This window comes from Spizellomyces punctatus, assembly GCF_000182565.1.
Source record: "Spizellomyces punctatus DAOM BR117 chromosome Unknown supercont1.19, whole genome shotgun sequence".
In the NCBI taxonomy this organism is placed as follows: Eukaryota; Fungi; Chytridiomycota; class Chytridiomycetes; order Spizellomycetales; family Spizellomycetaceae; genus Spizellomyces; species Spizellomyces punctatus.
The window spans coordinates 1-16,315 of NW_015971555.1; the positions used below are offsets into that span (position 1 = coordinate 1).

The window sequence follows — 16,315 nt, forward strand, 5'->3', positions numbered from 1 at the left end:
CTTTTTACCCCAGACCAAACTTAGAGTAATCAGAATGATCACTGACGCGTGTGGAATGATTTAAAGGGGTAAATCATCATGTAAGCACTCTTAGAAGGTCTGGAAGGTTTGTTATGATCTAGATCTTCAGGTAATGTTTGCCAAGGCATGGCTGAAGCTGCTGAGCACTGCTGAGCATGGCTGAGCATGTAAACAAGTGGGCTGAAGCATGTAAACAGTAAACAAAGGCGGAGGGAGGCTGGAGAATGTACTGGGTTATATAAAGGGGACTTTTGCACGTCTCTGGATTAATACAAGCGTGTTATCCCACAAGTTACTGCACCCAGAAGTCTTACTAGCGGCCACAGGCATTACTAGGCCTTTCAGAAGTAATTTCTACATGGGAAATCAGTGTTCCAAGCGCTAAGTTTCAATAGGTTATGAGCCCTGATAGCTATCACTGATATTTTCCTGCTTCAAATCTTTTTCCGGCGGCCACACCATCTTCCTGACGGACCTATCTTCTTCCCAACCTCATATTTGGACCACCTACCATACCAGGACAATTTCACCTCTTCCCCAACAACAAATCCACTCACCAAATCAGCTCAGACATGTCAAGCACGGACTTGGACACCAAACTCACGATGGAAAAGTTCAATGGTGTGAACTACCACCTCTGGAGGTTCAAAATGACGATGTTGCTGAAGGAAAAGGGGCTGTGGGGTGTGATTGAGGGGGATGAGAGCATGGAGGGAACCTCTGAGAAGGATTGGAGGAGAAGGGATGAGCGGGCAATGGCTGTAATTGCTCTGTCACTGAGTGATGCCCAACTCATGCATGTACAGACCGCTGTAACTGCAAAAGAGGCCTGGTTAAAGCTCAGTGACGTCCACCAAAGGAAGGGAATTGCCAGTAGGCTCTATCTAAGGAGGAAATTTCTCACTCTGAAGATGGAAGATGGCACTGGGGGCATGTTGTGACACATAAACACCAGGAAACACGGTCAGGACAATGGCTCAGCAGTTGGAGGCCATTGGGGCGCCAGTCAGTGAAGAAGACCAAGTCATCACCCTACTCTACAGCCTACCAGAGAGTTATGAACAGCTGGTGGTGTCTTTGGAGGCCAGGAGTGATTCTATGATGCTGGAATTCCTCACATCATGGCTTTTGCATGAAGAAACACGCAGGAAGGAAGCTGGGAGTGAAGGAGATAGCAAAGGGAAGGCCTTTTTCAGCAGGGATGGTGGGCAGAAGGTTGGCAAGGATGGTGGGACCAAGAAGATAGCAGGGAAGTGCTTCTATTGCAACAAGAAGGGTCACTTCAAGAAGGACTGCAGGAAGTTTCTGGCGGACACCAAACAACAAGCCAATCAAGCCAGCACCAGTCAGGCAACTCAGAATGAGTTCCTATTCTTTGCTCAGTCAGGAGATGACACCAAAACCTCTCAGGGAGCTGTCTGGTGGATTGTAGACTCGGGTGCTTCACAGCACATGTCACACAGGAAGGATTGGATGACCAATTACATGGAGATGTCACCAATTCAAGTCCATCTGGCGGACAACAGAACAGTTCAGGCAATAGGGAAGGGCCAGATCACACTTGAGACAGGCAGAAACCGATTCTGTACCCTCAGAGACGTGTGGTTTGTTCCCAAGCTTGAAAAGAACTTGTTTTCAGTAAGAAGAGCCACTGAAAACGGTGCCAAAGTCGAGTTTGGCAGCAAGGGATGCTGTATCAAGACTTCAGACGGCCAGGAAGCAATCCAGGGAACTCTAGGGGGCGGTCTATACATGTTTCATGCAAGAGAACATGCAAACATAGCCTCTGGAATGAGTTTGGACCTCTGGCATCGCAGGTTAGGACACCTGAACGTCAACAGCATCAAAATCTTGGCTAGGAACCAGCTGGGAAGCGGTCTGGAGGTCAAGAATCACACAGAAATATCACCATGTGAAGCCTGTGCCATTGGAAAGATCACCAGGCGTCCCTTTCCAAAGGGAGAAGCAGCTAGAGTGGCTCTACTGCTGGGGGTGGTTCACAGTGATGTGTGTGGGCCCATGAAGACACCAAGTCATGGTGGGGCAAAGTACTTTGTCACATTCATTGATGACAAGTCAAGGATGACGGCAGTTTATCTTCTGAAGGAGAAGAGTGAGGTTCTCAGCAAATTCAAGGAGTTTGAGGCCTGGGCAACCAACTTCACGGGGCAGAAGATCAAAACTCTCAGATCAGACAATGGGGGAGAGTATGTGGGCGAAGAATTCAAGAAATTCTGCAAACAGAAGGGAATTCAGCAGCAATTCAGCACCCCCTACACACCAGAGCAGAATGGTGTTGCTGAGAGGATGAACAGGACGCTGGTGGAAATGGGAAGGTGCATGCTGCACCACAGTGGACTCAGCTACAAGTTCTGGGGCGAGGCAATCATGACAGCGGTCTATCTCAGGAACAGGAGCCCCACTGCAGCACTCAGCAACCAATCAACACCATTTCAAGAGTTTACAGGCGGTAAACCAGATCTCCAGCACCTCAGAGTGTTTGGCTGCATGGCCTACACTCATATTCCAAAGGAAAAGCGGTCAAAACTTGATGAGAAGGCCAAGAAGGCAGTCATGGTCGGCTACAGCACTCAGAGTAAGGCTTACAGATTGTGGGTACCTGAAATGAACCAAGTTGTCATGTCAAGGGACGTCATCTTTGATGAAAACTTGATGTGGAGCACTCAGCAGCGACTGCAGAGTGTACCACAGCAAGACCAAGAGCTACAGATGCCTCTGGGAGGGGAGCCTTCGTTCTTGGACGACCAAGAAGGGCTAGGGACGGTTCAAGAGACTCAGAGACCATCTAGCATCACTCCAGACAACTCTTCAGCATCAGAAGATGATGGGGACGACTTCCAGGATGCTGAGGAAGTGCCAGAACTCAGCAGGAAGAGTGCCAGATTTCACAAACCACCGGGAGAGTGGTGGATTGCAAAGCCAACTCAGTCAAATCTGGCTTTTGCCTTCACCATTGGGGAAGTTCCACAGGAAGAACCCAGCATTCTGCCTGAAGCTAGGACCAGACATGATGCCAAACAGTGGGAGGCAGCTGTCAAAGCAGAATATGACTCTCTGATGGAGAATCAGACATGGGACTTAGTCAAACTACCACCAGGAAGATCCACAGTGGGCTGCAAGTGGGTTTTCAAGCTGAAACTCAAGTCAGATGGCTCTGTAGAGCGCTACAAGGCCAGACTGGTAGCCAAAGGATACTCCCAAGTTGAAGGAATGGAATAGCAGTCAAACGGATCATGCGGTACCTGAATGGCACCACAGACCTAGGACTTCAACTGGGCAGCATTCAGAGCAAGTGGGAGCTGTCTGCATACTCTGATGCAGATTGGGGCGGTGACTTGGACTTCAGGAAGTCTACCACTGGCTTCTTAGTCAAGATTGGCGGCAGCACAGTCAGCTGGCAAAGCAAGAGGCAACCTACAGTTGCTCTATCATCAACAGAGTCAGAGTACATGGCTCTTTGTCAAGCTACCAAGAAAGTTATCTGGTTCAGAACACTTCTAGGCGAGCTGGGATATCAGCAAAGTGTTCCTACAATGTTGTATGGTGACAATCAGGGCGCCATAGCACTTGCCAACAACCCAACACATCATGCAAGGACCAAACACATTGATGTGCGGCACCACTTCATCAGACAAGCAGTAGAAGACAAGAAAATCAGCCTCAAGTACTGTCAGACAGAAGAAATGACGGCTGACATTCTCACCAAGGCTTTATCCAAGACAATGCACCTTAAACTTTGTGGTAAAATGGGTCTCTGTCAGAAATCAGATGATTCACTGAGTGGGAGTGTTGAGATTCAGGCTTAAACCACGCTGTATGATCTACAAATCATGTGAGATCATGCTGGGATGTCATTAGACAGTTCACATCTGATCTGGCTAAGTTACAACGTGGGGAATTGGACTTAGAGTAATCAGAATGATCACAGACGCGTGTGGAATGATTTAAAGGGGTAAATCATCATGTAAGCACTCTTAGAAGGTCTGGAAGGTTTGTGATGATCTAGATCTTCAGGTAATGTTTGCCAAGGCATGGCTGAAGCTGCTGAGCACTGCTGAGCACGGCTGAGCATGTAAACAAGTGGGCTGAAGCATGTAAACAGTAAACAAAGGCGGAGGGAGGCTGGAGAATGTACTGGGTTATATAAAGGGGACTTTTGAACGTCTCTGGATTAATACAAGCGTGTTATCCCACAATTTACTGCACCCAGAAGTCTTACTAGCGGCCACAGGCATTACTAGGCCTTTCAGAAGTGATTTCTACACGGGAAATCAGTGTTCCAAGCACTAAGTTTCAATAGGTTATGAGCCCTGATTGCTATCACTGATATTTTCCTGCTTCAAATCTCTTTTCTGACGGCCACACCATCTTCCTGACGGACCTATCCTCTTCCCAACCTCATATTTGGACCACCTACCACACCAGGACGATTTCACCTCTTCCCCAACAGCAAATCCACTCATCCAATCAGCTCAGACATGTCAAACACGGACTTGGACACCAAACTCACATTGGAAAAGTTCAATGGCGTGAACTACCATCTCTGGAAGTTCAAAATGACGATGTTGCTGAAGGAAAAGGGGCTGTGGGGTGTGATTGAGGGGGATGAGAGCATGGAGGGAACCTCTGAGAAGGATTGGAGGAGAAGGGATGAGCGGGCAATGGCTGTAATTGCTCTGTCACTGAGTGATGCCCAACTCATGCATGTACAGACTGCTGTAACTGCAAAAGAGGCCTGGTTAAAGCTCAGTGACGTCCACCAAAGGAAGGGAATTGCCAGCAGGCTCTATCTAAGGAGGAAATTTCTCACTCTGAAGATGGAAGATGGCACTGGGGGCATGTTGGGACACATAAACATGGTCAGGAGAATGGCTCAGCAGTTGGAGGACATTGGGGCACCAGTCAGTGAAGAAGACCAAGTCATCACCCTACTCTACAGCCTACCAGAGAGTTATGAACAGCTGGTGGTGTCTTTGGAGGCCAGGAGTGATTCTATGATGCTGGAATTCCTCACATCATGGCTTTTGCATGAAGAAACACGCAGGAAGGAAGCTGGGAGTGAAGGAGATAGCAAAGGGAAGGCCTTTTTCAGCAGGGATGGTGGGCAGAAGGTTGGCAAGGATGGTGGGACCAAGAAGATAGCAGGGAAGTGCTTCTATTGCAACAAGAAGGGTCACTTCAAGAAGGACTGCAGGAAGTTTCTGGCGGACACCAAACAACAAGCCAATCAAGCCAGCACCAGTCAGGCAACTCAGAATGAGTTCCTATTCTTTGCTCAGTCAGGAGATGACACCAAAACCTCTCAGGGAGCTGTCTGGTGGATTGTAGACTCGGGTGCTTCACAGCACATGTCACACAGGAAGGATTGGATGACCAATTACATGGAGATGTCACCAATTCAAGTCCATCTGGCAGACAACAGAACAGTTCAGGCAATAGGGAAGGGCCAGATCACACTTGAGACAGGCAGAAACCGATTCTGTACCCTCAGAGACGTGTGGTTTGTTCCCAAGCTTGAAAACAACTTGTTTTCAGTAAGAAGAGCCACTGAAAACAGTGCCAAAGTTGAGTTTGGCAGCAAGGGATGCTGTATTAAGACTTCAGATGGCCAGGAAGCAATCCAGGGAACTCTAGGTGGCGGTCTATACAAGTTTCATGCAAGAGAACATGCAAACATAGCCTCTGGAATGAGTTTGGACCTCTGGCATGACAGGTTTGGACACCTGAACATCAACAGCATCAAAATCTTGGCTAGGAACCAGCTGGGAAGTGGTCTGGAGGTCAAGAATCCCACAGAAACATCACCATGTGAAGCCTGTGCCATTGGGACGATCACCAGGCGCCCTTTTCCAAAGTGAGAAGCAGCTAGAGCGGCTCTACTGCTGTGGGTGGTTCACAGTGATGTGTGTGGGCCCATGAAGACACCAAGTCATGGTGGGGCAAAGTACTTTGTCACATTCATTGATGACAAGTCAAGGATGACGGCAGTTTATCTTCTGAAGGAGAAGAGTGAGGTTCTCAGCAAATTCAAGGAGTTTGAGGCCTGGGCAACCAACTTCACGGGGCAGAAGATCAAAACTCTCAGATCAGACAATGGGGGAGAGTATGTGGGCGAAGAATTCAAGAAATTCTGCAAACAGAAGGGAATTCAGCAGCAATTCAGCACCCCCTACACACCAGAGCAGAATGGTGTTGCTGAGAGGATGAACAGGACGCTGGTGGAAATGGGAAGGTGCATGCTGCACCACAGTGGACTCAGCTACAAGTTCTGGGGTGAGGCAATCATGACAGCGGTCTATCTCAGGAACAGGAGCCCCACTGCAGCACTCAGCAACCAATCAACACCATTTCAAGAGTTTACAGGCGGTAAACCAGATCTCCAGCACCTCAGAGTGTTTGGCTGCATGGCCTACACTCATATTCCAAAGGAAAAGCGGTCAAAACTTGATGAGAAGGCCAAGAAGGCAGTCATGGTCGGCTACAGCACTCAGAGTAAGGCTTACAGATTGTGGGTACCTGAAATGAACCAAGTTGTCATGTCAAGGGATGTCATCTTTGATGAAAACTTGATGTGGAGCACTCAGCAGCGACTGCAGAGTGTACCACAGCAAGACCAAGAGCTACAGATGCCTCTGGGAGGGGAGCCTTCGTTCCTGGACGACCAAGAAGGGCTAGGGACAAATCAAGAGACTCAGAGACCATCCAGCATCACTCCAGACAACTCTTCAGCATCAGAAGATGATGGGGACGACTTCCAGGATGCTGAGGAAGTGCCAGAACTCAGCAGGAAGAGTGCCAGATTTCACAAACCACCGGGAGAGTGGTGGATTGCAAAGCCAACTCAGTCAAATCTGGCTTTTGCCTTCACCATTGGGGAAGTTCCACAGGAGGAACCCAGCACTCTGGCTGAAGCTAGGACCAGACATGATGCCAAACAGTGGGAGGTGGCTGTCAAAGCAGAATATGACTCTCTGATGGTGAATCAGACGTGGGACTTAGTCAAACTACCACCAGGAAGATCCACAGTTGGCTGCAAGTGGGTTTTCAAGCTGAAACTCAAGTCAGATGGCTCTGTAGAGCGCTACAAGGCCAGACTGGTAGCCAAAGGATACTCCCAAGTTGAAGGACTGGACTACAAGGAGACATTTGCCCCAGTAGTCAAGTTTGCAACCATCAGGACGGTCCTGACACTAGCAGCCATGAAGGACATGGAGATTCACCAAATGGATGTCAAGACAGCATTCTTGAATGGGACCATTGAGGAGGACATCTACATGGACCAACCAGAAGGCTTCACCACGGCAAATGGACTTGTCTGCAAGCTAAAGAAGAGTTTGTATGGGTTAAAGCAAGCTCCAAGAGCCTGGAACAAAGTCATTGATGGGCAACTCAAAGAACTTGGCTTTGAAAGGTGTGAATCAGACCACGGGCTGTACATCAACAAGAAGATGGGCATCCACCTTATCCTGTATGTGGATGACCTTATTCTGGCATCAAAGGACGACCAGGAGTTGTTAAAACTCAAAGAAGAACTCAAGAAGCGGTTCAAGATGGCTGATATGGGCCAGTTAGAGCATTTTCTCGGCATTCAAGTGGTCAGGGACAGAGCCAACAGGTCAATCTGGCTCTCCCAACAGCGGTACCTCGGTCAAACATTGAAGAAATTCAATATGAGTAACAGCAAACCAGTTGCCACACCACTAGAGAATGGCCAGAAGCTCACCAAGGCCATGTCACCACAAACTGAGGCAGAACAGCAAGAAATGAACGTGGTTCCTTTCAGAAGTGCTGTTGGAAGTCTCATTTATGCAATGCTGGGCACCAGACCAGACATAGCAGCAGCAGTTGGATCAGTTAGCCAGTACCTTTCCAACCCCGGACATCAGCACTGGATAGCAGTCAAACGGATCATGCGGTACCTGAATGGCACCACAGACCTAGGACTTCAACTGGGCAGCATTCAGAGCAAGTGGGAGCTATCTGCATACTCTGATGCAGATTGGGGTGGTGATTTGGACTTCAGGAAGTCTACCACTGGCTTCTTAGTCAAGATTGGCGGCAGCACAGTCAGCTGGCAAAGCAAGAAGCAACCCACAGTTGCTCTATCATCAACAGAGTCAGAGTACATGGCTCTTTGTCAAGCTACCAAGGAGGTTATCTGGTTCAGAACACTTCTAGGTGAGCTACGATATCAGCAAAGTGGTCCAACTGTTGAGACTCAGGCTTAAACCATGCTATATGATCCCTAAATCATGTGAGATCATGCTGGGATGTCATTAGACAGTTCACATCTGATTTGGCTAAGTCCACATTTGGTGAGGTGATGCCCTGCCAGTATCATATGGAAAGCATATTGGGGGTGAAGGAGATAGCAAGGGGAAGGCCTTTTTCAGCAGGGATGGCAGGCAGAAGGTTGGCAAGCATGGTGGGACCAAGAAGATAGCAGGGAAGTGCATCTACTGCAACAAGAAGGGTCACTTCAAGAAGGACTGCAGGAAGTTTCTGGCGGACACCAAAGAACAAGCCTCAAACTCTTTGAATTTGCTGAGAACCTCACTCTTCTCCTTCAGAAGATAAACTGATGTCATCCTTGACTTGTCATCAATGAATGTGACAAAGTACTTTGCCCCACCATGACTTGGTGTCTTCATGGGCCCACACACATCACTGTGAACCACCCACAGCAGTAGAGCCGCTCTAGCTGCTTCTCACTTTGGAAAAGGGCGCCTGGTGATCGTCCCAATGGCACAGGCTTCACATGGTGATGTTTCTGTGGGATTCTTGACCTCCAGACCACTTCCCAGCTGGTTCCTAGCCAAGATTTTGATGCTGTTGATGTTCAGGTGTCCAAACCTGTCATGCCAGAGGTCCAAACTCATTCCAGAGGCTATGTTTGCATGTTCTCTTGCATGAAACTTGTATAGACCGCCACCTAGAGTTCCCTGGATTGCTTCCTGGCCATCTGAAGTCTTAATACAGCATCCCTTGCTGCCAAACTCAACTTTGGCACTGTTTTCAGTGGCTCTTCTTACTGAAAACAAGTTGTTTTCAAGCTTGGGAACAAACCACACGTCTCTGAGGGTACAGAATCGGTTTCTGCCTGTCTCAAGTGTGATCTGGCCCTTCCCTATTGCCTGAACTGTTCTGTTGTCTGCCAGATGGACTTGCATTGGTGACATCTCCATGTAATTGGTCATCCAATCCTTCCTGTGTGACATGTGCTGTGAAGCACCCGAGTCCACAATCCACCAGACTGCTCCCTGAGAGGTTTTGGTGTCATCTCCTGAATGAGCAAAGAATAGGAACTCATTCTGAGTTGCCTGACTGGTGCTGGCCTGATTGGCTTGTTCTTTGGTGTCTGCCAGAAACTTCCTGCAGTCCTTCTTGAAGTGACCCTTCTTGTTGCAGTAGAAGCACTTCCCTGCTGTCTTCTTGGTCCCACCATGCATGCCAACCTTCTGCCCGCCATCCCTGCTGAAAAAGGCCTTCCCCTTGCTATCTCCTTCACCCCCAGCTTCCTTCCTGCATGTTTCTTCATGCAAAAGCCATGATGTGAGGAATTCCAGTGTCAGAGAATCACTCCTGGCCTCCAAAGACACCACCAGCTGTTCATAACTCTCTGGTAGGCTGTAGAGTAGGGTGATGACTTGGTCTTCTTCACTGACTGGTGCCCCAATGTCCTCCAACTGCTGAGCCATTCTCCTGACCATGTTTATGTGTCCCAACATGCCCCCAGTGCCATCTTCCATCTTCAGAGTGAGAAATTTCCTCCTTAGATAGAGCCTGCTGGCAATTCCCTTCCTTTGGTGGACGTCACTGAGCTTTAACCAGGCCTCTTTTGCAGTTACAGCAGTCTGTACATGCATGAGTTGGGCATCACTCAGTGACAGAGCAATTACAGCCATTGCCCGCTCATCCCTTCTCCTCCAATCCTTCTCAGAGGTTCCCTCCATGCTCTCATCCCCCTCAATCACACCCCACAGCCCCTTTTCCTTCAGCAACATCGTCATTTTGAACTTCCAGAGATGGTAGTTCACGCCATTGAACTTTTCCAATGTGAGTTTGGTGTCCAAGTCCGTGTTTGACATGTCTGAGCTGATTGGATGAGTGGATTTGCTGTTGGGGAAGAGGTGAAATCGTCCTGGTGTGGTAGGTGGTCCAAATATGAGGTTGGGAAGAGGATAGGTCCGCCAGGAAGATGGTGTGGCCGTCAGAAAAGAGATTTGAAGCAGGAAAATATCAGTGATAGCAATCAGGGCTCATAACCTATTGAAACTTAGTGCTTGGAACACTGATTTCCCGTGTAGAAATCACTTCTGAAAGGCCTAGTAATGCCTGTGGCCGCTAGTAAGACTTCTGGGTGCAGTAAATTGTGGGATAACACGCTTGTATTAATCCAGAGACGTTGAAAAGTCCCCTTTATATAACCCAGTACATTCTCCAGCCTCCCTCCACCTTTGTTTACTGTTTACATGCTTCAGCCCACTTGTTTACATGCTCAGCCGTGCTCAGCAATGCTCAGCAGCTTCAGCCATGCCTTGGCAAACATTACCTGAAGATCTAGATCATCACAAACCTTCCAGACCTTCTAAGAGCGCTTACATGATGATTTACCCCTTTAAATCATTCCCACACGCGTCTGTGATCATTCTGATTACTCTAAGTCCAATTCCCCACGTTGTAACTTAGCCACATCAGATGTGAACTGTCTAATGGCATCCCAGCATGATCTCACATGATTTATAGATCATATAGCGTGGTTTAAGCCTGAATCTCAACACAGGAGCCCCACTGCAGCACTCAGCAACCAATCAACACCATTTCAAGAGTTTACAGGCGGTAAACCAGATCTCCAGCACCTCAGAGTGTTTGGCTGCGTGGCCTACACTCATATTCCAAAGGAAAAGCGGTCAAAACTTGATGAGAAGGCCAAGAAGGCAGTCATGGTCGGCTACAGCACTCAGAGTAAGGCCTACAGACTGTGGGTACCTGAAATGAACCAAGTTGTCATGTCAAGGGATGTCATCTTTGATGAAAACTTGATGTGGAGCACTCAGCAGCGACTGCAGAGTGTACCACAGCAAGACCAAGAGCTACAGATGCCTCTGGGAGGGGAGCCTTCGTTCCTGGACGACCAAGAAGGGCTAGGGACGGTTCAAGAGACTCAGAGACCATCTAGCATCACTCCAGACAACTCTTCAGCATCAGAAGATGATGGGGACGACTTCCAGGATGCTGAGGAAGTGCCAGAACTCAGCACTAGTTTGGAACCACATCTAACCAGTATAACCATAGCACTGACAGAAGACTTCTGTCACACTAGTGGTCACATGACTTTGCTGATGGTGTCAGCATTCATTTGACCAGAATTAGATAAATAAGCAGATTTAGCCATTTCTGGCTAAATTAGATGAGTATCCTGACACACTGGCATCTGCCCCTTTCAATCAAGTGGCACAGTGTATTTAGGATGACTTGTCTCACTTGTGATTGGCTATAAATGGTGCAATAGGCTGACAAATAGTTTAGGATGATATGTACAAGATCTGATTGGTTGCAAATGGTGCAATAGGCTGACAAATAGTTTAGGATGATGTGGGTGAGATCTGATTGGGTAGTTAGGATATAGCATTTGTCAGCCCCTTTGTATATAAAAAGAGGACCTCTCTGAGGCCCCTCAAAGGAATAACAAGAGTAACGAAGTCTTCCCTAGTTTTCTGTTGTCTTCTTGTCCCTGCTAGCCTGTTACAACTAGTTTGGAACCACATCTAACCAGTATAACCATAGCACTGACAGAAGAATTCTGTCACATTTCCATTGTGAGTTTGGTATCCAAGTTCATGTTTGACATGTTTGAGCTGATTTGGTGAATGGATTTGCCATTGGGGAAGAGGTGAAATTGTCCTGGTGTGGTAGATGGTCCAAATATGAGGCTGGGAAGAGGATAGGTCCATCAGCTAGATGGTGCAGCCATCAGGAAAGAGATTTGAAGCAGGAAAATGTCAGTGATAGCTATCAGGGCTCATAACCTATTGAACTTAGTGCTTGGAACACTGATTTCCCATGTAGAAATCACTTCTGAAGGGCCTAGAAATGCCTGTGGCCGGTAGTAAGGCTTCTGGGTGCAGTAACTTGTAGCATAACACACTTGTATTAATCCAGAGATGTTCAAAAGCTGCCTGTATATAACCCAGTACATTCTCCAGCCTCCCTCCGCCTTTGTTTACTGTTTACATGCTTCAGCCCACTTGTTTACATGCTCAGCCATGCTCAGCAATGCTCAGCAGCTTCCGCCATGCCTTGGCAAACATTACCTGAAGATCTAGATCATCACAAACCTTCCAGACCTTCTAAGAGTGCTTACATGATGATTTACCCCTTTAAATCATTCCCACATGTGTCTGTGATCATTCTGATTACTCTAAGTCCATTTTCCCACGTTGTAACTTAGCCAAATCAGATGTGAATTGTCTGATGACATTTCAGCATGATCTCACATGATTTATAGATCACACAGCATGGTTTAAGCCTGAATCTCAACATCAACCACTGGCTTCTTTGTCAAGTTTGGTGGCAGTACAGTCAGCTGGCAAAGCAAGAAGCAATCCACAGTCACTCTATCATCAACAGAGTCAGAGTACATGGCTCTTTATCAAGCTACCAAGGAAGTTATCTGGTTCAGAATACTTCTAGGAGAGCTGGGACATCAGCAAAGCAGTCCAACAACATTATATGGTGGCAAGCAGGGTGCCATAGCACTTGCCAACAACCCAACACATCATGCAAGGACCAAATATATTGATGTGTGGCACCACTTCATCAGGCAAGCAGTATGGCATTCCTAGGCCTCTCAGAAGTGATTTCTACATGGGAAATCAGTGTTCCAAATGTTAAGTTCAATAGGCAGAGGTCCAAACTCATTCCAGAGGCTCTGTTTGCATGTTTTCTTGCAAGAAACATGTATAATCTGCCACCTAGAGCTCCCTGGATTGCTTCTGGACTGTCTGAAGTCTTGATGCAGCATCCTTGTTGCCAAATTCCACTTTGGCACCATTCTCAGTGGCTCTTCTCACTGAAAACAAGTTCTTCTTGAGCTTGGGAACAAATGACACATCTTTGAGGATACAGACCTATATTTAGCCACAGAGAATTTTCAATGGATGAAATCTAGATTCATTTTTTTTTTGGATGGGCTACACTCACAGCAGGGATATTACGAGACCCTGGGCCACTTGCTTGAATACGTTTGCTACTATAATCTGAACTCGGACATGCATGCTTGTGGACTCCTCGGTCGGCAAGACTACTTTTGACTTTCTGGCTGCCCGTGGTGAGACTCTCGTCAGATCAGTATGTCAACCGTCGTGTGAAGATGTGGTTCAGGTCGGAATCTGTAAAGGTTGTTACTGCAGATGTCATCCATGATTTTTGGCTCAAGCTAGAAGGGAAGGGAGAGAGAGAGAGCCAGCGAACGGGAGGAAGCGAATAGTAGCTAGGAATGATGCACCCGCAAGAAAAACATGGTACTTTCCAATACAATTGAACAAAACAAAACTGAAAAAAGAGAAACAAAGCATTTTCATCATCTCCATCCCGACCCTCCAACATCTGCAGGTCCACCCTCAACAGTATAATGCATCTTCCTATTGTCTTCATTTCATACTAGGACGCTGAGACGGTGAGCTGGTACCCCCGCCAGACATCACGGTCCGTGCGATCATTTCCCGGTTCTTTTTAATACCGCCCGCGCTGTCAGCACGCAAAAAACGCAGATGTCAAAAGGGAAAGAACAGAAAGGGCATGTCAACAGGACACGAGATAACGTACAAAGCTTTAACCATCGTGCCAAATGTTGCCTGAATCCTTCTGACTTCGGAAATGTGACTGTCGATTTCAAGGATCCGACCTTGTTCCAAGGCTGCGAAATCTGTAAGAAAAAAACGGCAACATTAGAAAATGGTTCCTACAGCATGGGTTGTGAACGTCATCATAAATACTCTGTTCCTTTTACTTACCCAATTTGGTCAACAACTGCATCGCATTGCCCAACCTGGACAAAGGCATCGTAACAGCCACGAAAAGTGCGGAAACAACAATGACGATTCCTACACCGAGACCGATGGAGAGTGCCATGGCGCGTTTGGCGGCCTTGTCGATTTTTCCGAAAATCTAGCGATGTCGAAAGAAAGATTTATTGATGAGGATGTATGTAGGGAAAGAGATGCAAGGAAGGAGTTTGACGGATACTTACATATTCCCGAGGAGTTGCAGAGATGAGTACCATAATATCGTCTGGATAATTGGTGAATTGAATTTTGGTGACCAAAATCATCTAAGAGTGAAATGCATTTCAGCGTTTTAGTTTTTGTTTTCAAATAATGGCTACGGACGGAAAAACTTACCCAATCCCTCTTCGCATCAATCTGGTCCATATAGGTTTCGATCCGCAGCGGGACATTCGCAATGCTTGCATATTTATCCTTCACGAACGTAACCAACAGCGGAGAAAACGTCTCGTTGGAGAAATCGACAGCTCCTACACCTTTCCACGCACCCACGCGAGAACTGCTGGCTACCAGGTTTAGCTTGTCGTCAAGTACCGCGATGACTGCGATGTACAGAGAAAGTGAGATGAGAAGAGCGTTTGGTTTTAAAAAAGGGAACAAATAGGTGGCGACTATATAGCTCATACCTGTCTCATCGGTGATTTTCTGTTGTTCCAAAATGGCACTCCACGTGGATGACAGTCCCAAAGTAGCCGCACATCCGTAATATGTACCGGTGTAGCTGCTGAGGTAAATCTTGGCCATACTGATCGCCATATACCCCGTCTTATCGGTTGTGACTTAGAGAAATGAAAAAAGAAACATCCATAAGTTTTGAGCCCAATTGGAGGGTAAGAAATGCCCTCCTTCTCGAACGTTGACTCACTAGACATAAAATTATCGGTGGGAACTGTCCCGTTGGGAGGTTTGAGGATATTTCTGATAACTTTACTCCAACTGACGTCGTAAGCAAAGGGTGCGGGGTCAGCTGTATTCAGTGGACCGATGATCTCGTATGCTAAATAGAATCGGTAGCGAAGAAATTGGTGAACAGTCCTGGTATTGGTAACAAAAGAACGGATGGGGACTCAACTGGTTTGATTCAAGGCATACTGTTGTGCCTTGGGAGCCAACGTGTCGTCCGTCAACCCTATCACAACATCCTTGTATGGCGGGATAGGAGTTCGGGAGGGTAAAAGGAAGACCCAGGAGATTGTAGTACTGTTGATGGGGTCCTCGGGTCTACCCCACACACAATTATTCGATTAGGAGCTGTGACAAAAAGTCCTTTTCGTGTGGTGTGCAGACAACGTTTGTTACTTACCCATAACCACTGAGCCATTTGGGCGAATAGCATGTCCAACTGTCTGTAATGTAAAACAAAGAGCATGTGCTTTAGCGTTTTGATTATGGGTTGTGTTTTTTGCAGAGTACTGCGGCTTACCTGTTCCTCCTGTTTTTTGTACGGTCGCCAAAAACTTTATCAATTCTTTTTGATTAACAAGGTTATTGTAAATATTGGCGCGATCTAAAATTTCCAACAAATTAATTCAACCCACGATTATTTTTCATTTGCAACCAGTTTATAGTTGGTTTGTAACTTACCCACGGTAATTGGTTTTGCAATCTGATCCGCGGCTCCGACTATGTTCACCCCCCTCTTCAACGGCTCCAGACTACTTCTGATTCCCAATTCCGTACTCTTCATCATGGTGACCAAAAGATTGTCCGAAAGCTCTTTGGTGTTCGTGTTTCCTGTGGTAATGAGGGAGTAACACACCTATGTGCGTTGCGCGTGTAAAAAATATACACACTCCACAAAACATATGGTAATGCGGCGCAAACGTACCGGAACGAGCAAAACAGCCAGCATCCCAATCAACAACGATGGAGCCAACAACAAAAGAGGCATATGCAAACGACGTATGAATCCGAGAAAGCCGGAATTTGTGGCATGGGTTTGACGAGCTTCATTCGCCAAATCGCTGATTTTGTCCTTGCCTTCTTCCAGCTCGCTGGTTTCAGACACGCGACTTTCGCGGCGGCTTGACATCTTTGCAAGGTGTTTTTCGGATTGGTGATGAGAACAATGATTCCAATCTCAACAGACGTTTGCGAAATGAGGTGAAGAGACTGCAGTGAAAAATCGGAGCCTTTGGAAACGAACATATCATGTAAGCACAATAGAATTCGTCGAGAACAATCATGGAACACAGCTATTGGTTATT

General features: G+C 47.1%; 1 protein-coding gene across 1 annotated transcript; it reads right to left on the reverse strand.

The window, feature by feature from the left end:
- Positions 1 to 13,544: 13,544 nt before the first annotated feature.
- On the reverse strand, positions 13,545 to 16,210 carry SPPG_08025 (uncharacterized protein). The gene is made up of 12 exons (XM_016756177.1): positions 15,937 to 16,210; positions 15,693 to 15,867; positions 15,532 to 15,615; positions 15,412 to 15,454; positions 15,181 to 15,329; positions 14,974 to 15,105; positions 14,735 to 14,887; positions 14,445 to 14,650; positions 14,294 to 14,374; positions 14,058 to 14,211; positions 13,870 to 13,969; positions 13,545 to 13,791 (listed from the first exon to the last, which is right to left on the reverse strand). Exons 1-12 carry the CDS (start codon positions 16,138 to 16,140, stop codon positions 13,695 to 13,697), a joined length of 1,578 nt encoding a protein of 525 aa, XP_016604471.1. The 5' UTR covers positions 16,141 to 16,210; the 3' UTR covers positions 13,545 to 13,694.
- Between the last annotated feature and the right edge of the window lie 105 nt (positions 16,211 to 16,315).

Bases quoted from the DNA above. Each gene is read 5' to 3' on its own strand.
- SPPG_08025 (XM_016756177.1), bottom strand. From the start codon at position 16,140: ATGTCAAGCCGCCGCGAAAGTCGCGTGTCTGAAACCAGCGAGCTGGAA. The intron at 15,455-15,531 runs GTAAGCCGCAGT...TTTACATTACAG, and splicing joins ACAAAAAACAGGAGGAACAG to ACAGTTGGACATGCTATTCG. The intron at 13,792-13,869 runs GTACGTTATCTC...GCGTGCTGACAG, and splicing joins GGCACGATGGTTAAAGCTTT to CGCGGGCGGTATTAAAAAGA.